Source organism: Grampus griseus, assembly GCF_964374135.1.
Source record: "Grampus griseus genome assembly, chromosome: 8".
NCBI classification, from domain to species: domain Eukaryota; kingdom Metazoa; phylum Chordata; class Mammalia; order Artiodactyla; family Delphinidae; genus Grampus; species Grampus griseus.
Window position 1 is genome coordinate 21,227,631 of NC_139002.1, and position 19,090 is coordinate 21,246,720.

General features: G+C 38.9%; 1 protein-coding gene across 1 annotated transcript; it reads right to left on the minus strand.

Annotated features, from left to right (window-relative positions):
* Positions 1-859: 859 nt before the first annotated feature.
* On the minus strand, positions 860-1,111 carry LOC309825942 (diphthamide biosynthesis protein 3-like; the record flags this gene model as incomplete). Its single annotated transcript, XM_082659831.1, has 1 exon — positions 860-1,111. The coding sequence occupies one exon, from the start codon at positions 1,109-1,111 to the stop codon at positions 860-862; it is 252 nt and encodes an 83-aa protein (XP_082515957.1).
* Positions 1,112-19,090: the final 17,979 nt, after the last annotated feature.

The window sequence follows — 19,090 nt, forward strand, 5'->3', positions numbered from 1 at the left end:
TCCTAGAAAAATATAATCTACCAAATGAATTAAGAAGAAATAGAAGACCTTAATAGTGCCATAACTTTAAGAAATTAAAGTAATTTAAAAAATCATCTCACAAATAAAACTTTAGGCCAAGTGATTTTGCAGGCAATTCTACTAAACTTTCAAGGAACATACCATATTAAACTTAGTACAAACTGTAATAAAGACTAGAAAAGGAGGGAATACTCCCAACTTATTTATGAGGCCATATAATCTTTTTTTTTAACCAAATAAAAAATAAGATCTCTCTCTTTTTTTTTTTTTTGTGGTATGCAGGCCTGTCACTGTTGTGGCCTCTCCCGTTGCGGAGCACAGGCTCCAGACGTGCAGGCTCAGTGACCATGGCTCACGGGCCTAGTCGCTCTGCGGCATGTGGGATCTTCCCGGACCGGGGCACGAACCCGTGTCCCCTGCATCGGCAGGCGGACTCTCAACCACTGCGCCACCAGGGAAACCCTAAAATCTCTTTTTAAATTAAAGAATCCTAATGACTTTGAGGTAGATGAAGCTGTTATCAGATAATGAAGTAATTAGGTGTAAGATATAAAAATAACAAAACTGAGAGAAAGAAAGCACTGATTTGAAATTACCTTCTTTAAGTTTGGATGGAAAATTAAGAGCACGTCCAATTCAAAGTTCTAGGCATAAAATCCAGGTATGTCATGTGGTGGACTTACTTCTTCAACTTGGCAGCCAATGGGAAGAATCCACACTCTATGGACCAGCAAACTAAAAAATGACTGTCACCATGAAGAAGTCAGTGACTTTGCATTTGAGTTTTCCATCTTGGCTCATTCCCCAAAGTTCAGGCTTTGGAGTCCTAAAGTCTTCTTCAACATTTAACTAGTTCTTCGTTGGTGGAAGGGGCTGGGACTGTCTCTCCACATGTAAACTGATTTTTGTCATAAGTCACTTTTATAATGAGAGAGCAGCTAGGGCACGTTACCACGTCTTCCCTATTCTCCAGATCTTCCTTGGTGATGCAGAAGTTACTCCCACATGGGCAGGGGTAGAAGTACTTCTCCGAGTCCTCGTCATGTTGGAAGTCCTCAGTCTCCACCTCGTCGTGAAACATCGCCATCATTACTGGGGCCAGCAGAGGTCTGTCACCTCTGCTGTCCGACCCAGGCCAGGGTATGTCCAACTTGCCCATATAATCTTGATTTTTCAAAGGAAAAGATAATATGAGAAAAGAAAATTACAGATAATTTCCTGAGGATTTTAAGTGTAGAAATCCTAAATAAAATATTTGCAAACTAAGTCCAACAGAGTATAAAAGTAAAATATACCATGTAGTTCACAACATTAACAGCTTTAAGGACAAAATAACATGATTATCTTAAAAGGTTTTGAGAAATATTTCATAGAAATCGAGCATAAATTCATGATAAAAATTCTTAGCAAATCAAGAATTTGCTTAACCTAATGAAGGAAAATTATGTTATGGCAAACATGGGGAAACAGTAGGAGCACTCCATTTAACATCGGGAATGATTAAGGGTGCCCAGTATCATCATTTCTATTCAACCTTGTATTGACATTTTTAGCTAGTGCAATAAGGCAAGAAAAAGAAAGTAGAGGCATAAGGATCGGAAAAGAAGAAATAGAATTGCCAATTATTTGCTGATGACATGATAGCCTCGTAGAAAATCAAAGACACCTGGGGCAAAGTATTATATTATTAGAAATAATAGGAGAATTTAGCAAAGTCAGTTCATTTCTATACACCAGTAACAAATAACCATAAAATGTAATTTAAAAGAAGATATCACTTATGATATATTTAAAAAATCAGATATATAGGAATAAAAATTTTTAAAAAGATGTGCAGGACCTCCTTGGAGAAAATTTAAAACTATTGAGATTCATTAAAGAAGTCCTAAATAAATAAAGAGAAATACTATGATACATATTTCTTATTTCTTAAATGGAAAAAAACTTTAATATTATAAATATTTCAATTCTCCTCATATTGGCTCATAGACTTAATGCAATTCCAACAAAAATTTCAGTAGGATTTTAATGGAATGTGATAGTTTATTCTAAAATTTATGTGAGGACTTCCCTTGTGGCACAGAGGTTAAGAATCCGCCTGCCATTGCAGGGGACACGGGTTCAAGCCCTGGTCTGGGAAGATCCCACATGCCGTGGAGCAACTAAACCTCTGTGCCACAACTACTGAGCCCATGTGCCACAACTACTGAAGCCTGAGCACCTACAGCCTGTGCTCGGCAACAAGAGAAGCCAGCACAATGAAAAGCCCGTGCAACACAACGAAGAGTAGCCCCCACTAGCCACAACTAGAGAAAGCCCACACACCGCAAAGGTGACCCAATGCAGCCAAAAATAAATAAATAATTAAAAAAACAACTATGTGAAAGAATAAAGGACCAAGAAGTCAAACATTTCTATAGAGGAGTAGGGAGGGGAGATTTGCTTTATTAGCCAACAGGGTTTATTTTGAAGCTGTAGTATATAAAGCATGATATTTGTTCAGAAATAGAAAAATAAACTTTGGGCAGGTAGAAAACTCAGAACCAAACCCATGTATATATGGAATTTTGGTATATGACAGATGTGACCTGGCAGATCAATGGAGAATGGAGGGACTATTCAATAAATGTATCTGTAAAAACTGGTGATCTATAATGGAAAAAATGATATTGATTCCTTCCTTAAGTCGTTTGTAAAAATGAACTCCAGATAAATTAAGGACTTAAATGTTAAAAGTAAAATTTTGTAAATTTTATTAGAAAATATAGGTAAATACATTTCTGACTTTGAGGTAGGGAAGAATTTATTAAAGACACATAAAAAACCCTCTAACCATAAAAGAGAAATCTGATGACATTAAAATTAAGATCTGAACACCAAAAGATATCTTATGAAAGAAAAGAGAGAAGGTACCAACTGGAAGAGGATATTTGCAACCCAACTAACCAACAAAGGATTACTAGCAAGAATATATAGAGGTTTCCTCAAATTAATAAGGAAATAGCAAACAATCCAATAGACAATGGGCAAGAAATACAAACAAGAATTTCACAGAGGAGAAAACACAGATGATCAATAAAATCATTATGAGAAGGTCAACTTCATTATTTATTGGGAAGGCATATTAAAACCACAACGAGATACCAACTTATACCCATTCAATGGGCAAAAATTAAGAAGTGGACAATGTCACATATTGGAGAGAATATGAATTAGCTGGGTACGACCACTTTGCAAAGTTTGTTGTTATCTGATGTTGAACATTTCCATATTAACTCAACAATGCTACTTTTAGGTATATACCCAAGAAAAACTCTATGTACAATAGGAGACATAAACAAGAATGTTCCCAGCAGCACTTATTGCACTCTTAGCAAGATAAATACCTGAAACGACCCAAATACTTATCAATAGACAACAGATAAATTGTGGTAATTTCACACAACGGCATATTATATAGCAAAATAAATAGCTAGAAGCAAAAATATGAATAACCTGAGCAATAAAATTTTTTTAAAAAGGAAATTCCCTCATATTTTATAGAGCCTGAAGCTCTTTTATAATGTTGAAAACAAAGAAAATTGAACAATAGAATTATTAGGAATACAAATGTGATAAAGCTATAATTTCAAAAACAAGTTATAATAATAACTGCAAGATTCAAGGAAGGGGAAGTAGAGGAATAGACTGGGGAGAAGCCCATAGGTGGGTGTAAATGATTGTTAATGTTCTAATTCTTGTATTGGGTGGTTGGTTCACATGTATTTAAATTATTAATAATAATAAGCAAATTCATATATAAGTACATAGTTTATATAAATAAAAACAAAAGAGGACCATGCTTAGACCCGTGATGAGGGAGTGTTACAAATCAAAGATAATCCAATTCTGTGCTCTTGAGTGGAAAACCAAGAACAATATCAACTCCCTCACATGTTTTGCTTTTATTATTAGTTATCATTAATCCACCCAACAATCCTATTTTTCGTTACTACTATGATTTTTTTTTTTTGAGGCTAAACCACAAAAAGAATTTATTTAAGTGTCCTGAGAGGACAGGAAGGTGGGAACTGGGAGAGCTAAGACCAGGATGTCTGATACTTGCTTCCCATATCCTGTAGAAAATGTTTTCTATTCCAAGACCTAGTCCTTCACATTTTTTTTGTTTTCCATTAGTGTTCTGTTTGCTCATCTGTATGTATAGCATTTCAATGTACATTTACATACAATTTACATACAACTTAATGTAAAAATGCCTTTTACTACAATAACCATTGTGTCAAACCACAGACTAAAAAGTTAATGTGCTGTAATATTAGCATGTCAGTGCCTAGTCCACCTTTAACTGCTGGCTCAATCAATAAATATTGGATGGCCATTTCTTTAATCATTTGAATTTTCATAAAATACATATCCAGTTATTCTTCCCCTCCTTCACCTGACTCGCTGTTAAACTTCCTTTCTTCCTTTTACTCCATCTCATATTCTGCAGTCAAGACTTTTCAGTACCTACTCTTCTGAGAGATTGGCTCAAAGAGACACAGATGTAGAGAACAAACGTATGGACACCAAGGGGGGGAAAGGGGGTGGTGGGATGAATTGGGAGATTGGAACTAACATATATACACTAATATGTATAAAATAGACAAATAATGAGAACATGCTGTAATGCACAGGGAACTCTGTTTAACTTAGCTGTACAGTAGAAACTAACACAACATTGTAAAACAACTATACCCCAATTTAAAAATAAAGAAAATTTTATGTATTATGATTTCCTTTTTACAGATGAATCAAATCTTAGTGAGTTAACATAACTTGCTTGAGTCCACAAAGCTGGCATGTGGCAGATTCCAGAATGTGCAGTTTCATCTGTTTGACTCTAGGGCCTAGCCCTTACAACTGGGCTAGGCTCCTGGTCATTAAGATTGTTTTAACCACTAGTATACCAACCTAGAGTAATTGTTGTGCTGAGGATAACAATCTCTAGATATGTGAAGGTAAGAGTTCACCAAAGAGTTCATTTAAGCGTTTTGTCAAAGTATGCCATGGCAAGTTGAGGAATTTGCCCATGTGTGTCATAATGGAAAAACTGTGTAAAAATGAAGAATCATTGAGTAATAAGAATTTGAATGCAAGAGAGCTCAAGTAAGAAATGTCATGCACTGTTGGATCAGGAGTGATTCATTCCTTTAGTCTGCATAATGTTCCTTTTCCATATGCCCACGCAGGAATGTATAGATATAGAGACAATGTTCACAAAACCTTTTGAGTGGTTGTAAACGTGTTCTACACCTGATTTATTCTGCTTTGTGACCTCACCCAGACACCCTTCTTTCTGGTTTCTTGTGTCTTTAAAGCACATCAAATGTGAAGCCCAGGCCCCCTCTACTGGTTAGCCACATTTTGTCATAAGTGTCTTCCTAAATAGGCATCCATCCATCCCTGTGAGTAAAGATAAGTTGATGCTTATTTCTAGTGCCCTGATTTTTTTGGGAATGCAGAATTGACAGTGAGAAAGAGAGAGGAGTATGTATTTTTTGTGAAGAAGACAGAATGTCACCAAGAACCTGGTTTGTGGACAGATGCCGTACAATGACTTGTATGGAAACTTTGGGGGAAGACGATTGGAGGTGTGGAGATCGGCTTTAGAGGCAGCATTTGTAGCCTTTGCTTTATAGCTTAAAAGTCTATTAACTTTCTTTAACTCATCATCCAAATTAAATTTATTAGGTAATCCCACAGACAGGTGTCTTTTTGGGTGTACCTCTACCCCATTTCCCTTGAAGTTGGGATTCTCTTCTTCCTGTGTTTACTTGCCAAATCTATTCATCAGAGTAAAATGAGGACCTCTGAGGCAGAAATCATGTTTAATTTTCTGTCAGGTTCAGCCCCCAACTCCCAAATAGTGCATACCACATGGTAAATATCAATTATGCTACTTAGCTACCCTTTCTCAAATTGCCATGTAAGGACGGAAAACATCCCCATCCAGTAGTCCAAGGAAATTCAAATCAAAAGGATGAAAGAAGATGCTGACCACTCCCCAGAAGACCAAATACAGTAATTTTATTGTTGTGCACATAATCACTATTTGACGGGAAACATTTCAGTGTATGTTAGTTCCAAGATGTTGAAGTTCAATAAGTTCAGAAAACATCTGTTAAAATGACTTCCCTGGGCTTCCCTGGTGGCACAGTGGTTGAGAATCTGCCTGCTAATGCAGGGGACACGGGTTCGAGCCCTGGTCTGGGAGGATCCCACATGCCGCGGAGCAACTAGGCCCGTGAGCCACAACTACTGAGCCTGCGCGTCTGGAGCCTGTGCTCCGCAACAAGAGAGGCTGCGATAGTGAGAGGCCTGCGCACTGCAATGAAGAGTGGTCCCCGCTTGCCACAACTAGAGAAAGCCCTCACACAGAAACGAAGACCCAACACAGCAAAAATAAATAAATAAATAAACTCCTACCCCCAACATCTTTTAAAAAAAAAAAAAAAGTGACTTCCCTTTTCCTCTACCCCTGAACCTCCAAATCCTTAAACACTGAAGAGGGCAAAACAACATGGTTCTTTTATTCTTTTCAACTAACAAAACCCTGACAGAAATATAGAAGAAACTCTGAGCATCAGGAAGCAGACAGGAGCAGCAGGTTCCGTGGGCAGGGAGCCAGGAGCCCTGGGTTCTGATCTCAGCTCCACCAAGTGGTGGCTAGGTTACCATTGGAGAATCACGTCAATTTAGTTTGTGCCTCAGTTTCCTTATTTGTAAAATAGTAATAATCATGTCTGCTCTATATACTAACCTCACTGGGTCGGTAGATAATGCATGAGAAAGTGGAACAGGGAAGAGCCAAATCTCACTACATGTTGGATCTGTTTCTTTTACTTTAACCTTTGCTTCCTGTTGCTTTTGTTCACTAAAAGGATACTGTCTATACATACTGACCTGCCTTAGGGAACCCCGCCCCTCTGCCTGAATGTCAAACCAAAGTGCCTTTGTTCAGGGAAACATCCGGACCCTGTCCACCTGTGGATGGCTGCAAGACAGCGGAAATTAACACGTCCCCTCCCTGAAGCTGGCCATTCCAGGGTATATTTGCAAAACTTATGGCTTTTTTACTTTACTTCCCCACCTCCTCCCCCTCTCTGTGCTATAAAAGAAACTGGCATCCAAACCCCTATAGAGTGGTTAATTTGAGATATTAGTCTGCCATCTTCTCGGTCTGCCGGAATAAAGTCGTATTCCTTGCCTCAGCACCTCATCCCCGCTTTATTGGCCTGTTGTGCAGCGAGCAGAGAGAGCTTGGACTCGGTAACAAAAGCACTTTGTAAACTCTTTGTTTCTAGGTCCTCTTCTCACTCTGTATTCTCTCTGGAGCAGAGTACAGGGCGGTCACGTCACACCTACTCTTTCTACTCCATCATGTTTATGTACTGGAGGCTTCTGACGGCTCTCAGACTGGGGCGAGCAGGTCTGCCCTGGCTTTAGAGGGCCTTGCATGTCAGAACTCCCCCACCCCACCACAGAGTATTAAAGAGCACCTGGGCCCTCCTTCACTTGGGCATTCAGCATTTACATAGCACGGCCATAAGCCTAAATATCCACTTTAATAACCAACACTGTTTAACCCCCAGGTAAACGTTTTCCCACATCTCTTGCTGCCTGCCTCGGAATGCTGGGGAGGTTTGTGGGTCGAGCTGTTTGCAAAGACAGGGTCCCACAGTGCTGGGAAATCTGGGGAGCATTGGGTGATGGAAGTGCTTGGATAAGAGGAAAGACAAATTAATCAATTCTTCAAACTTCTCTTTCAATAAGAATGACTACATTTTCCCATATTCCAATTATTGGTCTCCAATACCGCTGAGTGTACACTTGTCTTGCTTCTTTTGTGTTCACAAATTTAGGGTGATTTCACAACTATTGCACATGGTGGCTGAAGAATATTTTGCAACATAAAGTAATTCACATCCCTCTTAAACTGTACATATGGAGTTTAATTAAAATGTTTATGAAGCGTGATGCCAATTGTTTGCATTGGCAGCTAGAAGGACAGTAAATTCTGAATGAAGAATCATTTTATTTTTATAAACCTATTAGTAACAGTTAATTAAATTTTCAAAAATTAAATTTAAAATATTTAATTTAAAATGTTGACATTTGTTAATTTTAATTTATGCTTTCCCCTTTAATTTTTTTTTTTTTTTTTTAGATTTTTTTTTTTTTGCAGTACGCGGGCCTCTCACTGTTGTGGCCTCTCCCGTTGGGGAGCACAGGCTCCGGACGCGCAGGCTCAGCGGCCATGGCTCACGGGCCCAGCCGCTCCGCGGCATGTGGGATCTTCCCGGACCGGGGCACGAACCCACCTCTCCTGCATCAGCAGGCAGACTCTCAACCACTGCGCCACCAGGGAAGCCCCCCCTTTAATTTTTATAGATGCCTTTGAATATTTTAGAAGAGACATAACTTTGACATTTTATGAAAAATAATTTTACATTGTTTTTACATTTAATTTACCTTTATGATGAAAATATAGTAACATTTTGTACAGTTTGAGTACACTTACTTTTATATCATTATTGTCAAGAAAGCACAAATCATGTGAGTGTCTTCATTATAACACTTTAATTAGTGATTTTACTAAAATAAGAGCAAGAAAAATAGTAGATACTCTATAAATATTGGTTGAGTGAGCAGAAAAATACAAATTAAAAAAATATTAAATTACCTTTAAGAGTATGAATTCTACCTCAGAGCAATAAAAATTTATTATATAAGTTTCTCAAGTAGGGGTTTTTCAAATGGGAATGTAAGACATGTGCCATGATTGAGGAGGGGGAGGGATTTCTTAAAGCGTTTCTTAAATATACTGCATCTTCTGGAATATAAATTTTCCCTTTTAAGTTTTAATTAATTAATTAATTTATTATTATTATTTTTTTGCTGTACGCGGGCCTCTCACTGTTGTGGCCTCTCCCGTTGTGGAGCAAGGCTCCAGACGCACAGGCTCAGCGGCCATGGCTCACGGGCCCAGCCGCTCCGCGGCATGTGGGATCTTCCCGGACCGGGGCACGAACCCACGTCCCCTGCATCGGCAGGCGGACTCTCAACCACTGCGCCACCAGGGAAGGCCCTTTATTTATTTTTTAAAGTTTTCATTTATATATGAAAAACAGAGTAGGTGTGAGATTTAAACAAATAAGATAGACATAGTGCTTTGGAGAATGTCTATTTCCCAAAGGTTGTGTTGGGTCACTTTCCCAGGGCTGCGCATTTACACAGACGAGTGCCCCTGCGTGCGTGCGTGCGTGCGTGCGTGTGTGCGTGCGTGCGTGCGTGTGTGTGTGCTGTGCTGTGTGCAGCTGATACTCTTCTCTCTCAGTTCTTCAGTGGAAAGGTTTAAGAAGCACTGAAAGAGGTAACAAGCAGTTGAGAGTTGGACAAGATTAGTATGCCTGGGGAGGGACTGACAAAATCCTTTTCTTTTTCTGTTATTTTATTTTATTTATTTTTATTTAAGAATACAGCAGGTTCTTATTAGTTCTCCATTTTATACATATTAGTGTATACATGTCAATCCCAATCTCCCAGTTCATCCCACCACCACCCCCACCACTTTCCCCCCTTGGTGTCCATACGTTTGTTTGTTCTCTACATCTGTGTCTCTATTTCCGCCTTGCAAACTGGTAAATCCTTTTAAAATCCTTCATTTGAAGAGGAGTGAGGCATTACACCAAGTCGCCAGCTTGATGGATTCTTTTTGTGTGTGGCACTAATGAGACCATGTCATTAATTCTGTTCCTGAGTGGGCTGGCTAAAACTCTTCTACTCTGCTGAGATGGCCCTACCTTGGCCAACCTAGTATGAGGCTGCTTGGCTATTGCCAAAAGGGAAGGAGAGAGGACACAGCGCAACCTAATAGTGCTTTGGAAGAACAACCAAACGAACATCTTCTGCCGAAGGTGGGTAAGTAGTGCTTCCTTCGTGCAGGTCTGTGCTCTGAGTTCTCGGTTCCTCCATCGGTTCCTCCAAGGCATTATGAAATCCTAATTGAGCTCCATATTCCTTTCTGTTCTGCTCTGCTCTATTTTTCAGTTCTGCAACATGAGAGTGGTAACCCTAGGGATAAGAGTCAGAAAAAAACAATAATATTAGGAGTTAGGTGGCCTGGTCCTAGTTCTGCCTTGGGCACGAAGTAGTTCTGAAACTTGGCACAAGTTCATTGAACTTTGCTAGGCCCCCCTTTCCTCATTTATAAATGAGAGTTTTTTGGTTATTAGGTGATCCCTAAGTTTCCTTCTCATTTGAATGTTTTGGATATTTTTGAACACTTTCCTGCAAAGTTTTCCCTTTATTTTTTGTAACCCCCCCCAAAGTGTAAACTTAATGAAATTTAAAAAAGTCTTAATCAGATAGCTTTCAGGAACTCTGATAGGGTCCACGAGTTTCCAAACTTCTACAAAAATAGAAGGATTATCCGTGTACTTCTAATTTTGAATTGGAAGTATCAGTATGAATGAATGATATGTATGAAAAAAATTTTCCTAGCTCTGTCCACTGAAAAGGCCTAGAAACAGACCCAGTGCTCAGGGCAATGAGCACTCCTAGCACCCAGACTGGTTAAAGATGGCCAGATTATGAGTATCAATAACGATAATCACTCAATGAATTGATGCTTACATTCGTGACATAAAGACATGAAAAATCCAAGTCATTGACACTTTGGATGGAAGATGCAAGGAACTACCTCATTGATTTGAAAACTGATGAAGAAAATAAGTATTTTTCCTGTTATTCCTATATAATATATATCAGATATCTATAGGTAGCTATAGATATCTATATCTATCTTTATATGATTTAGATAGATGATGAGGGGAAAACGAATACAGAGATGATAGAAATAAAACATCACCATTTGGCAATCCCTGAAGATTTAATGGCATTAAGCCATGGTCATCAATGGCTGACCACTCTGTAGTGGTCTTGTGGGAAGTTTAGGGGGCAGTCCTTAAGACAATTCTCACTTCTAACATCAATTGCAAGTTGGGAATTTCCAAAAGCACCCTTAGTTTTGATAATTCTCTATAAGAACTCACTGAAAGCTGTTATACTAATCATTATGGTTTACTATATCAAAAGGATACAGATTAAAAGTAATCAAGGAAAAAAGTGCATAGGGCAGAGGCCAGGAAAATTCCAAATATGAATGTTCCAGTTGTCTTCTCCTCACAGAGCTGTGGACACCGTAACTTTCCCAGAATCGATGTGTGACAATATGCCCAGATTATTGCTAATAGGGGAAGCTCACCTGAACCTTCCTCTGCAGAGTTTTGACTGGCCATATGACTTCTCAGTCTCCAGGCCCTCCAAAGTTGAGCCAATTATGTGTGACCCAAGGCCCCCAGGCAAACAAAAACATTTTTTTTTTTTTTTTTTTTTGGCGGTACGCGGGGCTCTCACTGTTGTGGCGTCTCCCGTTGCGGAGCACAGGCTCCGGACGCGCAGGCTCAGCGGCCATGGCTCACGGGCCCAGCTGCTGCGTGGCATGTGGGATCTTCCTGGACCGGGGCACGAACCTGTGTCCCCTGCATCGGCAGGAGGACTCTCAACCACTGCACCACCAGGGAAGCCCTAAACAAAAACCTTTTTTATCAGGGATGATATTGCAAGAGCTTAGAGATTACCTTTCAGGAACCAAAAGCTGGATTCCTTTGGGACAAGATTAAGTTCTTTACTACACATCTTGTAAAACCAAAACCCAAAACCACCTACATTGAACTGGAATCTGATTAAAACTTTAGATGCAACTAACAATTTACAGGAAACATAAGGGATAGAAAACAAGTTAAATGACACCATAGGGATGCAGTCAGCAAACTCAGTTTATGGGAAATTCTACAGACAATTAACCTGCTATCTTTAAAAAAAAATTGCAAGGGAAAAAAAAAGTATGGCAGAGAAACCTATAGATTAAAGTTGATTTAAAAGACATATCGCTCAGTTGCAATGTGTCTTATTTGGATCCCAAGTCAAATAAAGAAGCTGAAAATATTTACAAGATAATTGGGGAAATGTGGATGCTGATCGGATATTTGATGGATATTTGATGTTGGATATTTGATGATATTAAGGAATTATTGGTAATTTTTCCATTTGATAATTGTGTTATGGTCATGTTTACAGCCTAAAAAGAGTCTTTATTTTTTAAAGATCCACACAGAAATATTTAGAGGTGAAATGATATGCCTGGGATTTGCTTCAAAGTAACCTGGTGTGAGGTGGAAGTGGGTGGAGTTTTGGATGGAACAAGACTGACTAAGAAAGCAAAAATCTGGGCTGTGTTAGGTCATGTATTCATTTTTGCCACTTTAAAACATGCAAAATGGATATGTAATACGGCTTGTGGGGCACAAAATCACCTTCCCTGGGCCTTGCTTTTCTGCTAAGGTGCTTGTGTATAATAGATCCTTCTTAGTTACCCATCACCTAGTTTCCCCTGGGCCTTTGAGAGAGCAGAAGCTGGTAACTTTGGTTGAAGTTGGAACTAATATGCATAGCAGTTGTGGCTGTACAGTCATGGAAAGAGATACAGGTGTGGGTACAAGATAATGGATATATTTCATTTATTCTTCAAGAAGAATGTTACAGTTTTATTAAGACGATAAATTTAATGTGGATAAACATTATGTCATATTATTCTGTTAAGATCAATAGGTTTTAAAGTTAAAATTAAAAGCTTCATATTTGCCATTTAACTGTATATTTATTTATTTTTTAAAGAATTTTTAAAAATTTATTTTTGTCTGCGTTGGGTCTTCGTTGCTGCACGTGGGCTTTCTTTAGTTGCTGTTAGGGGGCTACTCTTCGTTGTGGTGTGCAGGCTTCTCATTGCAGTGGCTTCTCTTGTTGCAGAGCTGGGGCTCTAGGTGTGCAGGCTTCAGTAGTTGTGGCACATGGGCTCAGTAGTTGTGGTGCATGGGCTTAGTTGCTCTGCGGCATGTGGGATCTTCCCAGACCAGGGATTGAACCCATGTCCCCTGCATTAGCAGGCAGATTCTTAACCACTGTGCCACCAGGGAAGTCCCTGTATATTTATTTTTATATGTCTAAATGTATGCCATGTTGGAATATTAAAATTATTAAGTGAAGGGAGTTTACAGATGATGAAGAGAAAGTTAGGTATTTCACAAGAACATTGAGCTTCTTGTATTCATTCTGCTTTGAAAAAGAAACAGCAAAAAGTTATTCTAAAAGTTAGCAGAAATTCCAGGGGTCACTAAAATATACTTACGGGAGAGCCTGTTAACATTTTGCGAATTTTTTTGGTCATGCAACTTAATAACTTTTTAACAAAAATCTACTTCTGAAAAGGCTACAGTTCGTAGGACTTACTGTTATTTGCTGGTGTGTATTTTCACTATAACCAAGACTATAACAGTTTCTTGGTTAGGCACATGTGATTTATGTGCCCATCTTGTCTATCTGACAAATTTTTATACTGACTTCTACAAATTCAGGCCCCAAATTTCAAACAAGAAAACTGCTCAGACGTCTTTGAGAATCAAACTGTCTTTGAGGTTTCTCAGAGAGCTGCTGGACAGCACCAAAGATTTACTTTCTCATTTTGTAAAAGGAGGGGTGCTAGAAATCATCAGGAGCCCTTGGTATTCTCTGTATTGTTATTACCAACCAGGGTTGCTGGCCTTCCCCAATCAATAGAAATTGATCAGAGGACTGACAAGAAATTCAGGCAAGGCTTTACTGCGGCCCCTGCTGCAGCAGAGGGAAGAGAGAACAAACAACAGTTCTTTTGTTTGCTCGCTCCCCAAGGTGGAGCAAGCTTGTTCCTTATATGGGGTGAAGGTAGGGGTGTGTCCAGGTGTCCGGCCAGAGAGGTGACTTAGGTGGTCTGCTGGTCTCTGGTGGTGTTGTGTGCAGGAAGCAGCTCAGTACCGTGCTTTTGTTCCCAACACCCTGTTTTTGCTCCAGGCTCTTCAAAAGTGGCAGCTGGGCTTTTTGGTCTCTTTGTATCTTTTGGGTCCAGAATTTGCCCCATATGCAGGCAGTTATTTTTAGTCAGTTTCTTTGTATTTTGTTGCTTGAGGAGAGGTGTGTCCAGGTGCAAGCATTGCAGCACGGCAGCAAAGGGTCCCAGGTCCCAGCAAAGGGTTCCAGGTCCCAGCCTGTCTCATTGTGAGAGCTGTTTGTCAAGTCCATAGTGTGGGAAGAGCTGGCAAATCAACCTCCATAGGTCAGTTGTATACAAAGCATACAAGTAAGATGTTATTAAATTTGTTATGTTATATTAAATATGTTATATGTTATACTACATGTTGTATGTTATATTACATATGTTATAATGTTATGTTATATTAAAATGAACATGTTTCAGCAATTGTGTGGCTTCAGGATGAATAGAGCATACTCATGCTCATGTGCAAACCCCAACATGATAACTGTCAACAAAATTTATTCACAGCTTTGTATTTTAAAATTCCTGTGCCTCATGCACACCGATGGTCATTGCAGCACTATTTACAATAGCCAGGACATGGAAGCAACCTAAATTGCCCATCAGCAGAAGAATGGATAAAGGTATGGTACATGTATACAATGGAATATTACTCAGCCATAAAAAGGAAAGAAATTAGGTCCTTTGTAGAGACGTGGATGGGCCTAGAGAGTGTCATACAGAGTGAAGTAAGTCGGAAAGAGAAAAACAAATATTGTATATTAACACATATATGTGGAATCTAGAAAAATGGTATAGATGATCTTATCTGCAAAGCAGAAATAGAGACACAGATGTAGAGAACAAATGTATGGCTACCAAGGGAGAAGGAGGGGTGGGAGGAATTGGGAGATTGGGATTGACACATATACACTATTGATACTATGTATAAAATAGATAACTAATGAGAACATACTGTATAGCAGGGGTCCCCAAACCCCAGTCCGCGGACCAGTACTAGTCCATGGCCCGTGAGGAACTGGGCTGCACAGCAGGAGGTGAGCAGTGGGCGAGCGAGTGAAGCTTCATCTGCCGCTCCCCATTGCTCCCCATTGCTCGCATTGCCACCTGAACAAACCCTACCCCACCCCGCAGCCAGGTCCGTGGAAAAATTGTCTTCCACGAAACCAGTACCTGGTGCCAAAAAGGTTGGGGACTGCTGGTGTATAGCACAGGGAACTCTGTTTAACGCACTGTGGTGACTTAATGGGAAGGAAATCTGAAAAAGAGGGGATATATGTATATGTATAGCTGATTCATTTTGCTGTATAGTAGAAACTAACACAACATTGTAAAGAAACTATACTCCAATAAAAATTAATTAAAAAAAAACACCTGTGTCAATTAGTTACAATAAAATACACACTTAATGGAATAAACTAAAAGACCCTGGAGATCTGTCAATGCCCTATTTGTCCATATTATTACTACTCTCAGGGTAATTATTGATTAAACCCTTATAAAATATTTATGCATTATGTCTCACTTGTCTTCTTGTAGATACTGTTAGTTATTATAGTACATTAACCCAAGCCATTCAGTCCTGTCATCAAGAGGTGGTTTCTTCTTTCCTTAACACTTGCCGAAACGCACCTGTTATTACACTATAGACCAGTAATGGAGTCTTCTGGAAGAAACGTTAAAAGAATCATAACCTCAGGAAAGGCCTGAAGCCTGTACTCTTTACTATTGATACCAACTGGAATAGATTCACAGGTACAGGCTTTCCACTCTAAGCTGATGTCACCAAGTGCATGGTTGAATGATGACTGAGGATTTCCAGGACCTTTTTTTTTTTAGTTCAAAAGCAGATGATTTTGTGATAGTGGATGCCCAATTATATACCAAGATTACAAGATAAGAAATTAATTATCTAGGATGGAAGGAAATTAAGATGAAATACTTGTTTATGACTAATATTCTATTGATATATTCTATTGGGCAAAAAAGAACACCCCTTTCTTCCTGATTCAGCACTAATTTTTGATTTAACAAGCTAACTATGTACAAAGTGGAACAAAACACTTTTAAATGGTGTCTTATTGCAATTGGTCTCCCAGAGTTCAGGAAAAAAAATCTATAAAATATCTTAGAAAATGATAAGGTAATAAATCAAGAGGGAAACCTAAGAAAAATGATTTTTTTAAACTTACAACATTTTATTTTAAAAATTGAAATATAATTGACATATAACATTATGTTAGTTTCGGATGTACAACAGTGATTTCATACTTGTATATATTGCAAGATGATCACTAAGAAAAATGATTCTGAGGAAAATAGTAACACTACTGATTGGCTTTGTCTGTAAAACTACACAGAACAATTATTGGTACACAAAGTGCCATGTTTTGCTTCCCTTTACTTTTTCATGACCATGTCATTATTTACATAGGTTCAGAACAAATCTGTCTTTTTTCTATTGGGATTGAATAAAAATTTGTTAACAGAAATGTCACAATCAAAAACAAATCTCATTTAATTAGGTATGCTAAGCTCACTATTAAGGAACAAGGACTGCAGTTGAATATTTGGAAATGATGCCTACAAAATCCTTCCAGAAAACTTACCTGTACGTGTTCTATGGCTAGTGGAATCTTGGCCTTACAGTTAATAAAGAATGCTACTTCCTGACAGACAAGGAACATTGGCTGACTTGGGGATCTCAGAGAAGGAACAGCACCCCAGTTATACACTTACTGCAGGTAAATCTTGGTAGAGGCAAACTGGATGCCTTTTTTTCCCAGACATAGAAAGGACAAGTGGATAACATCGATTCAAACACAGTACTTCTGTAATGCTGATGGGATCAAAGTATGACTAGGAGCTTTATGAAACCTCTAGACAGATGTTAATTCATCACAAGACTTTAGTTCTTTTAAACCATACAGTAAGGAAATCTTTGCATATGAATCAATACCTCTTGTGATTGCTATATAAATTAAACTGGCCAGATAGGAAAAACCCACCAAGTTAATGACATGAATCAGAAAGTTGCTGAACAAACCTATATGCCTATGCTTCAGGGACAGGAACTCACCAAGCAAGCAGGAGTGATACTTGTTCTGCTGCCCTCTTGACTTAGGTCATCATGTACCACAGTCAAAACCCACCCCACTGCAGCAAAGAAAGAAAGAAAGAAACTTCGAACATTTGGCATTTTTAAATAAACTAAAAAAAGTCAGAAACATTCTAACACTAGCCTCTGAATGAAGACCTGAACCTTCCTTGTAAGCTGCTAACAACCTAATACAAACAACTTTATTCCTGATTTTTGCAATATTGATATCTGACTGTAATCCTGGCAACTTCTCATTTTTTCTCTAAATACCTGCTATGTTCTTGGTTTGGAGAACACAGTTGTTCTGAAGTATCGTCTCCCTTGCAAAATAGTGAAAGTAAAAAGTCTTTTCTTAATGGTTCTGTGTCTTGAGTTCTCCTTTCACAATTGGTAATTGTTGAAGCTGGGTGAACAGCTTCTCTCTAATTTTGTATATGCTCTTAAATTTCCATAATAAAAAATTAAAATAATATAGAAGGACTACACACAGTATTAAAGATATTGTTACTGCTTTCATGCAGAGACACAGGGCTTAGTCTAATTTTAGCTAGTTTCCAAACCTGAAGGCTACTTGGAAGCTGTGTACAATTTTACAGCACATACTGCTGGTAGAAATGACAAATCATCACAATGATGGTACTGGGGTTGGCAGCCTGGACCCAAGGAACGTTATCTTTGTAGTTGTGAAGCTGGTGTTTTCTGGCCTCCCTAGTGAGGTTGGGTTCCTTAATGTCAAACAGAGATGAAAGGGGCCAGAGTTTCCATATCATTTGTTGTGTTCAGTGTGCATGTCAAAAATATATCCCAAAGCTATGGCAACTGAAAAATATTTGTTTTAGTCAGTGTTTGGGAAACAAATGCTGGTATTTGGCTTTAGGGATGGCTTCTTCAGCATTGGTATTGGCACATTCAATTCACAATAAAGTCCAGCAGCACTGTGTTGTTTTTTAAAATCCCATATGGACTTACTCGGTAAAACCTCTTGGCACACTTGCACATTTTTGTTTCTGGAGGTTCCTTTGGATTTGTTTGGCTCCGGTATCATGATTATTTATTATATTTTCCCTTGAAATATAGAAAGAAAGAACTCGCTTGTTACATTTTGTCCTTTGTATATTTAACAAGTATTTATTGGTCTCCTACTGTGTATGAAGCTTTATTCTTGGCACTCTGGAAAGATATGAAAATCAATCAGATAAATATTTTGATCTCAAGGTGCTTTCAGCCCAATCAGGAAGACAAGTTTCGGGCCAGGCATTGAACTAGATGCTGAGGATGCAGAGGTGAACATACAAAGTTCCTGACACTGTGCTGCTCCATGTAATTAAGACAGATAAGTACAGAAATCAGAGAAGGCCTTATGGAAAAAAGTAAGCTTGAAGATGGAGTCATAAAGGACAAATTAGAGTTAGCTAGACAAAACAGAGTGGGACGGAAGGTGTCTTTTTCAGTTGTCTCAAGATGTCTTTTCTGGTTGGTTGGTTCATTTCACAACCAAACAAAGTCCCCACATCCATAATTCCTTTTAGTTAAAATTCCAATCCAGCCCATTACCTCGTAGGTAATGTTTCCTATGTTCTCTTTATCATACATGCAAAAGAGACAGCTCCAAATTCCCCTAACTGCTGACAGCCCTCCAGCCCACCCAGTGGGCCCAAGTCCCTTCTTTGAGCCTGAGGAAGGGATGATTTGGGGTGAGTTATCTGCCAAGTATGACAACTTGAAGTGCTTCCTATTCCAGATTAATTTATTCAAGACTCTTATATTCATTGTCTGTGGGGTAGGGCTCAGGGTAAAATGTTGAGGACACGTGCGGCATAGGATTGGGAGTGGGGTTTAGGGGCAGAGTTCCTCAGCCTTAATACTACCTAACTGATCTCAGTCTTTAATAAAACTGGCTGTTAGAGATTCTAGATCTTGGTAGAGGAAAAAAAAAACCTACCACCAAGCTTCTTTGCCCCCTTTCCTTTCCCAGCTTTTCTAGGGTCAAAGGAAAA